Source organism: Trichosurus vulpecula, chromosome 2 (genome assembly GCF_011100635.1).
Source record: "Trichosurus vulpecula isolate mTriVul1 chromosome 2, mTriVul1.pri, whole genome shotgun sequence".
In the NCBI taxonomy this organism is placed as follows: Eukaryota; Metazoa; Chordata; class Mammalia; order Diprotodontia; family Phalangeridae; genus Trichosurus; species Trichosurus vulpecula.
Window position 1 is genome coordinate 456608689 of NC_050574.1, and position 16417 is coordinate 456625105.

Here is a 16417-nt window from a genome sequence, read left to right on the forward strand (position 1 = left end):
CATTTGTCATCTTTTCTAGCCTGTTGAGTGTAAGATAAAACCTCAAAGAGTTGCTTCAATTTGACATTTCTCTTATTAGTGATTTGGAGTATATTTTTACATGTTTTTGATACATTTCTTCATTTGAAAACTATTTATATCCTTTAACCACTTTCTGTTCTTATATTTGTATCAGTTTTCTATATGTCTTGGTTATAAGACATTTATCAGATATATTTGATTTATAAAGAATTTTTTCCCCAGTTAAATATTTCTCTTCTAATTTTAGGTACAATCATTTTTTTTTTTATTCAAAAGCTTTCCAATTTTATGTGATCAAAATTATCCATTTTATCTTTTAAAATTATCATCTCTGTCCCTTTAGTTAAGAAACCTTGCCCTCCCCATAATTACCTCCTTCAATTCTACATTTTTTTAAATGATTTGACTTTTTTATATTTAGGTCATATACTTATTTTGAAGGTTATTATGGCATATAATTCAAATTCCTGGTCTAAACCTAATTTCTGCCCTGCTGCTTTCCAGTTTTCCCAGCAAGTTTTATTAAATAGAGAGTTCTTACCCCAGTAGTAGATATCCTTGGGTTTATCAGACACTAAGGCTACAAGTGTTCATTCAGTGGTTTGTGGTCTTGCTTAGCTATTCTGTTCCATTAATTAACGTATCTATTTTTTTTTGATCACTCCCTTAAGCCTACTTTTTTGGCTGTTTGTGAATGGATTTATGAAATGATAATGAAAACTTTAAATTTTCATTTTGATTTGTATTTCAATAGGTTGTTCACAGAGACCTGAAACCTAGCAACATTCTGTATGTAGATGAATCTGGTAACCCGGAATCTATTCGAATTTGTGATTTTGGCTTTGCAAAACAGCTAAGGGCAGAAAATGGTCTTCTGATGACTCCATGTTATACTGCAAATTTTGTTGCTCCAGAGGTGATTATGATATTTATTAATGCCTTGTATGATTTAAGTTTAACGAAACATTTTCAATATATGTTGCAAAGAGTCCTTTTTTTACTAATACAACTGGAATGTTTTAATGAGTAATCTAAGCAGAATGATGCCCCTTTTTTTTGTTTTTGGAAATACAATGAGCCATTGTTCCGCCACCAAGTGTACTACTTCTCTAGCCACAGATTTTTGATCTCTCTCTAACAATACACTTCTGACTTTCTATATAATATGTCTACTTGAATGGCATGCTCTAGAAAGACTGCCCTTGCCCATTTTTCTATCACTGTCAGTGCCAAAACTTGGCATCATTTCTTTCCCATTCCCACATCCATTTCATTGTCAAATCATACCAGCTCTTCCTTGTCAGTATTTCTGGATTTTTTACCCGTGGCACTCTCACCACCATCCTAAGCAAAATCATCATCTCCTCAGCAGAGAATATTCACTTGTGTTCTCTGCCACGCTTTCTCCATTGATCTATCTCTAGTGTCTCCCCATTTAAGCCTGTCCTGCACAAGGCTGCTAGAGCATGGTACATGATAAAATCAATGAACAAGCATTTGTTACCATCTTGTGGACACTGCGCTCAGACTCTGGGAATACAAAGAAAAGTAGCTAATGATAATAATAATACCTGGCATTTCTGCAGCTTTACACGTGACTTACCCAAGGTCACAAAACTAGTAGAGCAAAGAATCCTTACCCACTGAGCCACCACCATGGTATGATAATATTAGTAGGAGGAGGAAGACAAGAACTAGGATTTCTATAGCACTTTAAGGGTTGCAAAGTGCTTTACCAATACAATATTATGTTATTTTTTTCTTCAGAAAAACCCTGGGAGGTAAGATGCTGTTCTTACCCCATTTTACAGATGAGCAAACAGGCATGCAGAGGTTAAGTGACTGTCCCAGGGTCACACAGCCAGTAAGTGTCTGAGGCTGGATTTAAACTCACGTCTTCCCGACTCCAAGTCCAGCGCTCTACACACTGCGCCATCCAGCTGCTTGAACTTAGAATGTTTCCCTAGTATATCGAGTCCCAAATTCTCTGCCTGGCCTTCAGGACCCTTACTTGTGGAGTGAATTTTTAATTAGTCCTCAGCATATATTTTCGGCTTCAACTAAGCAGATCTGTTTGTCGTGCCTTTCACATTACTAGCTTTCTTCCACCTGTATGCCTTTCTCTGTACTAATACATGACCCTCCCTTTCTTCAAAACCCAGCCCTAAATTCACAGCTTCCGGGATGTCTTCCATTCATAACCAGCTACAGTCTAATTCTCTCTAGTTCTAAGAAGGAAGGAAGCCTTTTGGTGAAAGAACATAGTCATTCATATATATTTATCTGTATGCATATATACACTCCTCAGTTTCCATAGTACTTGCTAGATTGATCTCTTCTGTACACATTGGAACTTAATGTGTTGACTATTACAGTCAAAATTAATTTATGTCAGACTTTGTAACAGTGGTGATGAAGGACAGCACAAATACATGGCAAATAGACTAATTAGTCATATCAAGTGTTTTTTCTTTGTAGCTTTGTTTGAAGGTAAATAGTCCATGACAAATCTAATTTTAACAAACAAAAACATATCTAAATCTAATAGGGTTCTCTGAATTATTAACATTAGCTTTGTTTTTACAGGTTTTAAAAAGACAAGGGTATGATGCTGCATGTGATATATGGAGCCTTGGTGTTCTTCTTTATACGATGCTTACTGGGTGAGTTCCTGTGTCATAAATATTTCTTTGCCCCTTATCCTTGTTATACATTTTAAGTTTAATGTTGGCCCTTTTTTTTTTTTAACCTTGGACTTAATCTTCCTGTGGAAGTGGAATTTTTTTATGAAATCTGTCAGATCTAAATCTTTATTAATATCACATCTGTCATTAGGTTTATCATTGATGATTTCCTATGGAATGTGTACCTGGTTTATGCTAATTTCCCATACTTTAATTAAAAATACATACTGCATGTTAAATCTTCCTTGAATAAATTTAACAAGTGTAGTGTAAAAAATATATGCTATTTCAGGGTACTTTAGTCTACAATGTTTTTTACGTCCAAAAAGGGTTTTTTAGTTTATGTGGAAAAGTCCTTGAATTGATAATGTTGTTTATCTGTGACAGAATTGAGAGAAAACTTGGAATAAATTTTTTTAAAATGTTAATTTCTGTTCCCAGTTTTATTAGGTAGTATTTTGTAGTACCAATAATGTTTGATTTGGGGCCAGGTGACATGGACCCAGGGTTCCAGGGGTGCCACTATATTAGCTGTATGATCTTGGGTAAAACACTTTGCCTCTCTGCCCCTCCAGGTTCTCATCTGTAAAATAGATGAAATTACTTCTTAAAGTCTAGTGCTCTATGGATTCTCTCATTACATAGGATTTTCTGTTCACTAAATGCTAGTTACGTGACCAACTGGTTTGACACTGAAGAAATCTAAATCCCGTGAATAATCACCAGACAGCCATAGCTTTTTAATCAGCGATGTCCTGCCTTCACTTCTATATACTAATTAATGGTAACAAGCTTCATATCCCAGCAGCACAACCAACCTTTTTTGTTTATTGAGTGGGTAGATCTGTAGAGATCTTAGAACATTCAAGAAGAGCAACTTCATAGAAGTGACCCTATGAAATCTTTTTTTAATATAAAAGAGGAAAGTTGGTTTTGCTTGAAAGATAATTACCTCTAACTTACACATTCACTTCTTATTTACGAAGCTTTACTTTTAGGTGAGTGTTTAGAGCTGCAGGAACCTTAGAGAACATGAGTCTAAATCTCTCATTTTACAAGTGAGAAAATTGAATCACAAAGAGATTAGGTGATTTGCCCCAAGTCACACAAGTGAGTTTATACAGATTGATATATGTTGTTATTCAGTCGTTTTTCAGTCATGACCCCATTTGGAGCTTTCTTGGCAAAGATGCTCAAGTGGTTTGCCATTTCCTTCTCCAGCTCATTTTCCAGATGAGAAAACTCAGGCAAACAGAGATAAGTGACTTGCCCAAGGTCACATAAGTAAATATCTAAGGCCAGATTTGAACTCAGGAAGATGAGTCTTTCCTAACTTTAAAACTGGCACTCCACCTAGCTGCTTGACGGACGGATGGATAGATGGATGGATGGGTGGGTGGGTGGATGGGCGGGTGGATGGATGGATGGATACATACATACATACATACATACATACATACAGTAAGGGAGAGGGAGGGAGGGATAGAGAGAGAGATCAGGCTGAGGTCCTCTTTCTCTAGTACTTCAGATACAGACAAAGCACACAATGTCTCCAGTAATTCCCATTTGAGCAATATCTAACCTTGATTATAAAGTAACATTTCCAAGCAAGCCACATTTTTAAAATGTAGTCACATTTCAATTTTATTTCAAATTAGCTACACTCCATTTGCAAATGGTCCTGATGATACCCCAGAAGAAATACTGGCACGAATAGGCAGTGGAAAGTTCTCACTCAGTGGTGGTTATTGGAATTCTGTTTCAGACACAGCAAAGGTAATTATATATTGGTAATTTTATATTTATGTTACATGTTCTTTCTTGCTTTGGCTTCTGAAGGAACTATATATTCCTATTTCTTCTCTTTCAATGTCTCCTTCTTCACCCATTAAGAAGATTTTTCGAGGTTCTGTCCTTGACTCACTTCTCTCATTTCTTTATGTGTTCCCCCTTGGCAGTTTTAGATTCCTGTGGTTATCACCTCTACAGAGGTGACAGAAAAGCCTTTTATCCCATGATATCCATCTCCTGAGCTCCACGCCCACATTGTGGAGGGCCTTACATGGCAGACTTGGCAGTTTATGCCAGCCTGTTTGATCCTCTCTCCTATTCACACGATTTGGTCCTGTTTCATATGCTATCAACCCAACTTCTTGATTTTTCTTCCTTAAAATCAGTAGGATCCCTGATAATTCCCTGATTTCAATGTTACTGAAAACAGCCACTTTTGCCTTTGATGCCCAACTTAGAATTCCCCTTTCTAGGGAATTCGTCTTTTTGATATATGGCCTTCTGGTCCATAGCCCTTGTACTTAGGAGAGTTGAGTTCCATTAAAGTCCGTGTCGTGGATTAATTTGTCTTCAAATTAATCACTAAATCTCCTAACCGCCCTACATTACCATCTGTGAGGATGTTCCCGTTGCAGCTAATTTACCAGAGAAGGTGTATGGAAATAATGTATTCCTCCCGAGTCGTCATGATCTTATGCCGTTGTCGTTTCTCAAACACCTGAGCCAAGGCTTTGGGTTCTGCTGGCTTCTTAGACTTACCCCAAGCCTACCACAACCACCCTTCCCTCAGGCTTCTGACCCGTTCTCTCCCTCATGCAGCAGTCCCCTTAATTCAGGCCTCATCGTCTCTCACCTGCATTATGGTCACGTATTCCTAATTGATAGTCTTGGCTCAAGACTCTTACCTCCCCAGTCTGCCCTACACACTGCTGTCAAAGTAATTTTCCTGTAGCACAGACACAACCAAGTAATGCTGCTACTCCAGTGACTTCCTGTTGGCTCTAGAATAAAACACAAACTCCTCCTTTTAGTTTATAAAGCCTTGCAGGCTGTGGACCTCTCCTTCCCACTTCATTGAACATTACTGTCCCTCCTTCACTTTGCAGTCTGTCCTGCCCTGGCACCTTCTCTGTCTCTCAGTCTCCCATTGCTGTGCCTGTGCACTCTTATTAACTCTATATTTATGCTTTATATTTTTTATAAGTACTTGTTTGTTTTCCTCCTTGCACATATGGATTATTGCATTCTTTGTACTTGTAGCTCCAGAATCTGGCATAGAGTGGACTTTTAATCAGTACTTGTTGATTGAGTCTTGGGTGTATGTTATAATGGCAGCTATAAAATGTATCTGTGTCTTTGCTTGATTTCACAAATATTTCCTGCTTGCAACTATGTCATGATCCCGTATTAGTGCCACCATCTGCCTGCTTTTCCTTTTATTCGTGTTTGCAAATGAAGCTAGTTATATAGTGATACACCTGTCTGGCTAGTGTCATTAGAAATTCATCCATCTAATATTAAGTAGGGATTGCTGTTCCTTTTATTCCTCTCTAATTGCTACTCTGTCCCACTCCGTACAGTGACTATTCTACACTTTGTCTTTTTTCGTCAACCCTCCTACCTCATCTCTTCCCCAGTCATCAGTAGAGAAGTGCCCCCATACTTAACTGAGAAAGTAGAGGCCATTCACCATGAATTCCATCTTCTTCTTTTATCTGTGAATTAAAACCACTTCATATCTAGTATTTCCTCCTTTGTTCCAATGTTTGACGATGAGGTGGCCATTCTTCTCAATCAAGGCCAGCCCCGACACATGTTCCTTTTGTCCCATCTTCTCCCAAAAGATTACCCCCACAGTCATGCCTTTTTTCTCTTGCTACTCGTCCATCAAAGTATCACAGCACTGAGAGTTAGAGGGACCTCCACAGCAATCTGATCTGACTCATTCGTGGAAGGAATCCTCACTGACCCAAATACATCCAATAATCTCCTTCTTTGTATGGGTTCCTTTTCAACCTTTCTGTGCCTTTGCACTAGCTGTTCTCACGCCTAGAGTGCACTCTTTTTAACTCTATATTTATGCTGTATCTATTTTTATAAATATGTTTGGGGTCTAAATGTCCTCATTCTTACAAAATGCTCAGAGAACTCTAACCTGTTCCTCTCTCCTCCTGTCTACAAAGGTCGCCGCCTCTAACTCTGCTCTCACTCACTTCCCAGCCCTCTTCAGTCTAGCATCCGACCTCTTCGTTCAGCTGAAATTGCTCTCTCCAAAGGGATTGATGATCTTCTAATTGATACAATCCCCATCTTTGTTTACCTCTGTGCTAAAATAGACAGTACTGATCCCTTTGATTCTCTCTCCTCTCTGGATTTACATAAGACTTCTTACTCTTGATTTTCCTTTTACTTGTCTGACTGTTCCTTGTCAGTCCCCTTTCTTAGGTAATTGTTCCTATTACAGCCCCTAATTTTGTATGTGTCCCCCAAGGCTGTATCCTGGCCACTGCTCATTTCTCTTTTTTGTACTCTCAAAAGACAACATTAAATTTCTTTTATTATGATTACAGGATCTTGTTTCAAAAATGCTTCATGTAGATCCACATCAAAGATTAACTGCTGCCCTTGTACTTAGACACCCCTGGATAGTTCACTGGGACCAGTTGCCCCAATACCAGCTAAACAGACAAGATGCTCCACACCTCGTAAAGGTAAATTTGCTAATATAATTTGCTATTTTTAAGACGGTCCAGGAGACACTGATGACTAAATACAGATTTCTAGAGATTTTACTGTCCTCTCCCTCCACTCTTCCATTGCTGTTGAGTATCTGCCTTCTGGTGGGAACTATCTCAATAAATTATAATGAGTAGATAAGGAAGAAAAATCAATAGGAACATTTAATCTAAACATTAACTCAAACCGAAGAAAAGTCAGAAAGAATCAAAGGCAATCAGGACAGCTTTGAAAGTCACAGTTATTGTTTACTTTAGAAGTAAGCTGGGTATAATTAGATTTAGGGTTTCACGTATTTAGGGTTTCAACTCTTTTTCTGCCTTGTAAATTTGGAACTGTTTATTTTTTATATAGTTGTTGGTTAAGTTCAGAATTTTTAAAAATTCACCAAAAAAAAGGAAAAAACTACTTCTGAATTCACTATAAATTCTAAGTAGGTATACTTCAATTTTAAAATAAGTAGTGGATGTTTTTGGATTTCCTAATTCTTCTTATGCTTAAATCTGATTCATGTGAAATGAAATAGTCCTATGTCTAGCCAGAGTTAATTTTATAAATTAATGAAATTTGAATTTAATATAGTTATATTTAAGCATTCCTCAGTAGATAAAATCAGTTGTTTTTTAAAAAGCGGCTTAAGGTTCATTTACTAGTTGTAGTAAACAAAAGAATATGAGATTGTTTAACATAATAAAGATTGCTCCTAGCTTTATAGAAACCAAACCTTTTCAGGGCAGAATCATTAACTTTACTCTTGGCAACTACTGGGACCCTAGTTCCTCCATCTACATATTCAGATGGTTAATGCATACTATCCAGTGAAAGTCTCTCTGAAGAAACCCCAGTTCCCTTCACATAATGGTAGTGTGATAACAGGTTCTCCCCTAAAAAACAGCCACAACATACTGCTGCTTCTAAGATTATGACATTCTAGAGAGTTCATGCCCTTAATCCTTAATAAGGGTCAGGATTGTTCAGTGTGACTGCAACAAAAATAACTCCCAATGCCATCTCACCAAAAAAAATATATGCTCCATTTCCCACCCTAAACTTGATCGTCTGTTGTCTTTGTGTTTTAGCCAAAAGAGGTATTTTAGCCTGGTGGTTTATTTTAGTCATACACCTTACATATAGATATATAGATATATATATATGTATGTATTTTTTTCTACACCTTTAGGGTGCTATGGCAGCTACATATTCTGCTCTAAACCGCAACCAGTCACCAGTTTTGGAACCAGTAGGCCGCTCTACACTTGCTCAGCGGAGAGGTATTAAAAAAATTACCTCAACAGCTCTCTAAAGTGACCTCAGCCATTTATTTGGTACCATGGTATAAGATGATAGCACAATCATGGCGACAGGTAGCACATACCTGAGAGATACCTGCAAGCACACACTGTCCCAGCTGGTACCCATCATGCTGCTGCTCCTGCTGCTCCTGCTTTCATCTGTTTTTGCTTTAAATGATTGTTGGCAAGTTAGACTTTTCTGGAGCTTTGGATGGAACGAAAAATGGAAATAATGAAGATATGTTCACTGAATCAACCAGAAGAGTCATGAACACCACCTCTGTCATTAAACAAATATATATACACATATATGTTTATATGTGTGTATATATATATATATATATATATATAAAATATATATACATATATACATACACACACTGAATAATAAAGTACTCTCTACCATATAGCATTATTTTTATAGGGAATATTTCTTGTCCCCCCCAAATATTCTTTGTTACTTATAAGGATGGACAGTTTCTGTTAAGCACTTAACTTAAACAATCCGTTTATATTAGCACTGTATTCTTTGTGCCATCCAGCATTTTGTATGTTTTTGTAAACAATTCATATACAGTACATTTCTGTACTGCTTTCTTTAATGTATACATGCCTTGTTTAACTTGGACCTTATTATGAATCAATTTGACGATTAAATCTGGTTAAGCAGTTCACCTGGATTAATCAGTATTGTTGGACAGCTCGAAGATTGCCTGATTGCTCAACAGCTATTGAATGTAATACTATGATCCTGTACAAACCCTTCCTTGTGTCTATGTCACTGATTTTGTTCTTAAAGTGAGGTGCACTGTCATGCAGATCTAGGGAGCTGTTGTGATAGGGCAAGTCGAAATAGTGCATTGTTGTGCATGTGTGGCATGGTAGCCAGAATGTGCCAGAAAGTCAGCCTATCCACTTTACAACCCTGTTGGTTTGGTTTGTTTTTTTCTTCTTAGTTAAGAAATCTTCCCCCTTGCACTTTTTAATCTTGAGTGGTATTGGTTAATATTGGCTGTTTGTAGTTTAATTTTCGTTTTGAATTTTATTTGGGAGTTATAACTGTGAGTAAGACAGTTGGATAAGAAAAGATCATCAAAAGCTCAAGTGTCCATTGTAGCTATGATATCAGGTGCTGGTTTGAAATTGATGTATAAATCACTGCTTTTCATTTGAAATCGAACTTAAACTTTATCTTATAGCAAAAAGTATTCTTGACCATCCAGTATTGAGTTGGAAAGATAAAATAGGAATTAGTTCCTCTTAATGAATGATTTTATATACTCCTGAATACCTGGAGTCAGGATACTTCCTTCTGACTAGTCGGTTACCACATTTACCTAGACTGTCAGTGTTCATCAGAGAGATACAGTTTGGCGGGTGTCACCATTTTGTTTCACCATTGAAATTTATGCAAACATGATTGCCCGTGTGAGGTGGCTGAAGCAGATGTCTGTCAGAATACCAGGTGTCATATATGCTTGTTTTGCAAATGTCACTGTGACAGACCACGATAGTGCTTAATTAACTCAGTTCCCTTTCTGCTATTAACTAATCAGTCATAAGTATCATGAAAGATACTTGTGCAAGAAAGAAGTAAGCTAATTTACCTCATGTGCTTAGTTAAATCTTACACACTAAGCCATATAAATCAGAAGCTTTTTTCCTGCCAAAAGCTTTAATTATTTCTATATAAGCTTATAAAACAAGACTTATGGCAGCTGCTTATCATGCCTTAAATTTGTGAGCTAGCCTGTTAATTGATGTCCTGTAGATTTGAGTTTAGGAATACCAAGAACAAAACCAAGGCTGGGTTCTGTAGAGATGGGGTAGTTTTTAATGATTTCGAATGAAAGAGAAATAACGCTGTTTCCATAACATCTCATAGATTGGAAGTGAGTTAAATGACAAGAGGGAGTAAAACTAAATAAGAAAGATGATAGCTGAATTAAATATCTGCAGCAAATCAAATGGAATAAGATCTAATGATAGAACACAGGTGGGGCACCAAAAGAAACTAGGTAATTCTGGTATCTGGGAAAGTGTTCGTGTTTTCTCCGTTGCCTGGAAAGAAGAAATACTTTTCATTGGCCTTGACTGAACTAAGCATGACTCACTTTGACATCCTTTAACATTTTTTTTTTTAATGATGCTCATGATTTGGGGCAGGACAAGATATAATTCAGGCAGATTATTTTGTTTGTACTAAAGTTATTTTACTGACTAAAATTTAAAAGGCAATCGTCAATCATAAAATTGTCCATTAGAAATCATCCAGTCCCATTCTTTCATTTTACAAATGAGGAGACAAGCTCAGAAAAGTTGAAGCCTCAATTTCCCTTACATTAAAAAGAGGGTTAGACCCTCTAAGCTATAAGTTCTATGATTTGAAATAACCTGTTCAAGGTCACATAGCTGTTTGGAAGATGGCAAACTGTGGTATAATGAATTTGAAGTCAGTCTTGTGAGACCGTGTCACCTCTCTGGGCCTCATTTACCTTATCTGTAAAATGAGGGAGATGGGCTAGATGACCTACCAGAAGTTCACTCCAACCCTAGAATCTTAAGACTTGTCAATCCACTTGACAAATAAATTAAGAGTTACATTTTTCTTAGGATTAGCATTTGTTCAACAAATATTTATTGAATACCTATTATCTTCTGAGGCACAGAGTAATAGAGTGCCTGCCCTCAGGGAGCTTATAGCTGATAAGGGAGACTATGTACACAAATAACTATAATACAAAGTATCTTCTGTATTATTGGATAATCTAATTTTAGTATTATCAAAGAAATGTGATCTTACCTGCTAGATTTAAATAAATTGTCTTAACTCTGTAAGTAGCAATTCGCATAATGACAAAGCTATCACAGTTGATTAGAAAGCAGGTTATGAGAATAATTCAGGGCCCATTTTTTTTCATGACTTTATCTTTTTAATTAATTGCTATGAATCCAGTTCTTCCACATTTCTCCAGTTTACTGTATTAACATGGACATTTAATCTAACCTCCCTCACCAACTGAGCTATCATTTAGAATCTACAAGGTAATATTCTGTTTTGGAAAAGCTTCCTCTTTTGTCTTCTTGCATTGCCAGTAATGAATAGGAGGCTTTTAAAAATTAAAGTATTAGTTACTAGAAAGCATTGGTTAGCTATCCAAAGTGCTGGTAATTTAAATATTATCCCCAGCATTCTAAAGATTATTTGGAGCACATCCATCATTTGTTTCGTTTTCTTTTTATAAGAGATTGTATTAAAATTAAGATGTTTTTACAAATCACTTTTAACTTTTTCTGATTTATTAGAGATATTAGACATCACATCCAGGTATTTTCTATTCAAATGTGTATAATTGTATTATGACTATTTCCAGGATTGATTTTGTGCTTGTCCCAAAAAATCTCAGTCCTACCAGGTTACTGTGGTAGATGGAGCTCCTTATGACTAACAGGTTAAGTTTAGGCTTTGATCCTTGTAATTTTAAATTCAGAGACTAGATTAGATGTGTTAACAGATGACTTAAATCAGTATTGTGACTGCAGTTAATAAGGGTAACCCTCTTTATCTCCAGGGTGCTTATATTTTGCTAATTTTAAATGAGAATTTGTGGCAATCTCTAAATGAAGGAATAAAATAACGTTATCGATACCTGTGGTACTCTACGGATCTACACATGACCACTTTTTTTCCCAGCTGATGGATCTGTATAGCTATACTAGACAAGCAGAGCAGCCAGAAACAACTTAGTGCTGTTTCTGTCACTGGAATTTTATGGATGTAGTGTGCTTTGAAAAAGCAGTTTTTCATTTGGTTCCTGTGTGACACAGTGCATCTCAAAGAAATCCAGATAACCAAGCGACTTTATTTTCTTAATTCTGGGATCTCAGTCTCATGTTCATCACTTTGTTTTGACTAGTCTTTTAACTGTTTGTTTAAAAAGAATAGTAAAGGTTGGGATGAGAGCCTATCTTCTACCTCTTAAGGCACTTTTCTCATAACTGCTACATAACCTTGAAGTTTATGATCAACAGTTCAGGTTTTTGTCCGGGTGATCACTACCAGATCTTCTAGCAGAGTGCAAGTAGAGGTTATTGGACAAGGAAAAAATGGCTATAATTCACAGAGGAACCTCAAACAAAACTTCAGAGCTAAGTTGTCAGTTATTGTATGTAAGCGTATGAAAGAGTATAGAGAGGCTGGCTAGAATACTAAGTAGATTAGTTCTGTAATCTAGTGGGGTGAAGATTTTTATTTCTCTTGTAATCATTATGGTATTGAACAAAAACACATATTGAGCATTTTCAACTGATGTATTTAAAAGTAAATTTTAAGTACGAAGCAAAGACTTAAGAATATATAGCTTGTTTTGTTTTATCTTCATAAATGTAGTTTACAGTACCTCTAAAGCTTTGCTTCTTTATTTGGAAGAAAACAATAAGCTTCATGGTATGCCATTCCTTGGTAAGTTTAAAAATTATTGGGTGATGAGTTTTAACTCAAAAATGATGTAAATTTATTAGCTTTATCTTAGCCCTTATCCTAATCAAAAAGGGAGGTGTATACATGAGGGATATAATTATTTTGCAGTTTTGCAGGGGTTGGAGGGATTAGGGTGGGTATGTACTTTAACGGTTTTTAAAAAAGAGAAAAATCAGATAAATATTTTTCTACTATTATATAATTATACTTTATACTAGTTTCTCTAGTATGGCATGCCAGGAAGCCCAAGGTACTATATCATAAATTAATAATGTATTGTACCTTTTACTAGGCAGTTAAAGTAGCATCAGATGCTTAGCACTACTGCCATAATTATGAAATGCTCATAAAAGATCAAATATTACTGAGCAATTTGAAATGATTCAATTATTCCCAAGTCTGATCTAGGAATTTTTCCAATCATATTGTTAATGTGTAATCTAAGCTATTTCAATTGTATACATCAACAACCCTGGAAAGATATTGCTTGTATTCCTGGCACAATTCGTCAGGTTTTGTAATCTTTAAAAGAAATGAAAATTTATACAATGAATAAACTTTCAAATACATATATACATGCCACCTTTTTCACAAACTTTTAATGACTGTGTGCCAGTTGGATAAACAGCATGTAAGGCTCTGTCTCTTAACTCTTGTCTGTGAAATGGGGCTCCTAAGGTTTGAATATATAACCTGGCAAAAATATGCTGAAGCTTACTGAGTAACACTCCTAAGATAATCATTCAGTGAGATGTTTTAAATTTTGTTGGGGAGATTCTATATCATACTATTTAGGAATGGTTCACGCGTAGAACATCTGGGTTTGTTTTTTTAAGTCAATGGAAAGCCTCCAGGATTTTTGTCCAAACTGTATACAAATATTTGATAACCATCAACCAGAGAAATTTATTGTCAAGAATGAATGACTTGTTTTACACATGAAGTTTATGCTAATCACAAGCCCAGTTGCCAATGATCCTGAGTTAATTAAGTTTTCAGTCTCGCTAAAATTTCTAATCTTTAACAAATTGAGTTACTACTAGTCTAAAGGAGGAGACTAGTCTAAAATTTTGTTACCTGAAATAACCACCAACCACCTTGGAAAAACAGGATAATTTGTAATTATGGCTGCTTCCACGGCAAGATCAAAGGCATATTTCACAATAGCTTTGCTAAATTAATTAGAAGTCCTCTGAGATGGGTGTGGTAGAAGTGTATAAAATCAAAGTGATTGAGAAAAGCATTGTTTTTGAAATTAATATTAAATTCTTTGCTGTGCAAAATAGCTTCTGGCATTTTACTGATGAGAAATATTAGTTAATGTTTTGTAGACAAAGCCTTTCCCACAAAGTAGGTATTCTTAGTGTTCTGCTAACTTTTTTGAATAAACATAAAACTCGGATATTTTTACATTTGAATTAGAGATCTCAAATGGAAAAGTGATCCTTCAAATTTACTTTGCCTTAAGTATACCTGTGTTTTGAGTAGGAAATAACTATTATCCTACATGTGGAAAAAGCATATATCCGAAGGAGAACCCAAGATTGTACTTTAAATGAAAAAGCAGTATTTTTTTCTTTCCCATAATGTGTATTTTAATAGAAAGAGTGCGATGTTCTTATTCCCTTCTTAAAGTGGGATACCTATTAGTCACTTTTCATGAGCATAACTGAGTTAAATATGTTGAGGTTGAATAAAGATTGATTGTTGTTAACTGAAAATTATGGGTGGATTCAAGACAATAAATGAGAAAGAAGACATTATGACAAAACAAATAATTGCAGGAATATGACGATGAGAAAATGTGAACCATTCAAAGCCAGAAGAACAACTTCAAATGTGTGTTTCCGCTGCATGTTCCGCCCCACCCCACCCCACCCCCCCGCAATAAAATCCCTTTAGTTAACTTAGGGAGTCAAGAAACATGTATGTATATTTTGAAAAAATGTTAAGTGCTAACTGTTAACATACAAAGTGTACATAATATATGGGGAAACACGTTTTAGAGAATGGCAACATCAAAAATTACTAAGGAATCTAAAGTATTCTTGAATTGCAGATTGCAGAGCCCTTAGAATCAGGAAAAAAAAACCAAACCACTGACCTCCAGCACGTGGTATCATTGAATCAGAAGGATCTGTACTTGTCCACTCATTGGGGGAAAAAACATAGATTTTCATTTCTTCTGTAGGGATATAAGATCAATCAGCAATCATATTGAATATATACTGTGTGCTAGGTGCTAGGGATACAGAGACAAAAGTTCCTACCCTCAAGGAGTTGATGTTCTATCAAACATCTACATATGTGAGTATATACAAAGGAAATTTGGGGTGGTGATCAACAAAGGCCTCATATATGGCACTTCAACTGAGATATGAAAGCATGTCATGAATGAGGACCAGGTTGGCTGGAGGATGGGATGCAGGAAAGGGAGTTGAATAAGCTTGAAAAGGTAGACTGGAACTCAGTTGTAAAGGGCTCTGAAAGCCGAACAGGAATTTGTATTTTATTCTAGAGGAAGTAGGGAGCCACTGGAGCTTCCTAAGTAGGGGAATAAAGTATTCAGATCTGGCTTTCAGAATATCACTTTAATAGCTATGTAGAGATGCATTGGAGGAAAAAAACTGGCAGAGAAAGCTGTCACATTAATCTAGGTGAGGAATATTAAGGGCCTGAACTAAAGGAGTAGCTAAAATACTTGTTAGCTTTTAAAAGACTGATGGAAAGAAAATTATGATCATCTTGAATATATTATTAAAGCACTCCCAATTAGGAAACTCATTCGAAGCAAAGGTACCCCCGTCAATTGCTTAGCATAGTCCATGATAGAGGGACCTGGATTTTCATGTGTCCCTCTTACCTAACCCCTCTCTTAGCTCCAAAAAGAAATTCTAGAAATTAGCTGCTTTTCTTGACCTGTTGCACTGTTGGCATAACAACCCAAGTTTATTTTGCCCTAGAGGGTAAAACAAGACCACGTTGTTTGGGTTTTGGTTTTTTAAAAGGTAAAACTGGTTCGCATTTCTGATTCATTTATCTGGAAGTAGCAGGCTCATAGGTTTTAAAAGAGATAACACTTAGAAATCATCTAATCAGACTCATTGAACAGATGCTGAAAATGAGGCCAGGGAAGTTACTGCAATGTACTATGTTTCTCTTTGGAACAACTCAAACAAAAATACAAAGTATTTTGCATTAGCTGTTAGGCTTGTGGGGATCTTGGTAAGCTGCAAAATTAGTAGAATCAAAGATTTTGGGCACTGTAAGGGCCCTTAGATTAATCCAGTTCTCTCATTTTTACAGATGAGCAAAAAGGCAGAGGTTAAGTAGCTACTGGCAGACGTCAGAAGAATATATTTCTTGGGAGTTGGTGTGCTTCACTTTGTACTTACATAGTTCCCAGTGCTTTA

General features: G+C 36.2%; 1 protein-coding gene across 3 annotated transcripts in view; it reads left to right on the plus strand.

The window, feature by feature from the left end:
- The window catches only part of RPS6KA3 (ribosomal protein S6 kinase A3), a 105105-nt gene extending 90380 nt beyond the window's left edge, over nucleotides 1–14725 (plus strand). For all 3 annotated transcript variants that reach the window (XM_036742611.1, XM_036742612.1, XM_036742613.1), the window contains 5 exons: nucleotides 776–937; nucleotides 2608–2684; nucleotides 4364–4481; nucleotides 7067–7207; nucleotides 8413–14725. In XM_036742611.1, coding sequence (XP_036598506.1) covers nucleotides 776–937; nucleotides 2608–2684; nucleotides 4364–4481; nucleotides 7067–7207; nucleotides 8413–8535 — 621 coding nt within the window. In that variant the 3' untranslated portion in view covers nucleotides 8536–14725. The remainder of the gene's footprint in view (nucleotides 1–775; nucleotides 938–2607; nucleotides 2685–4363; nucleotides 4482–7066; nucleotides 7208–8412) is intronic.
- The last annotated feature ends 1692 nt before the right edge of the window (nucleotides 14726–16417 follow it).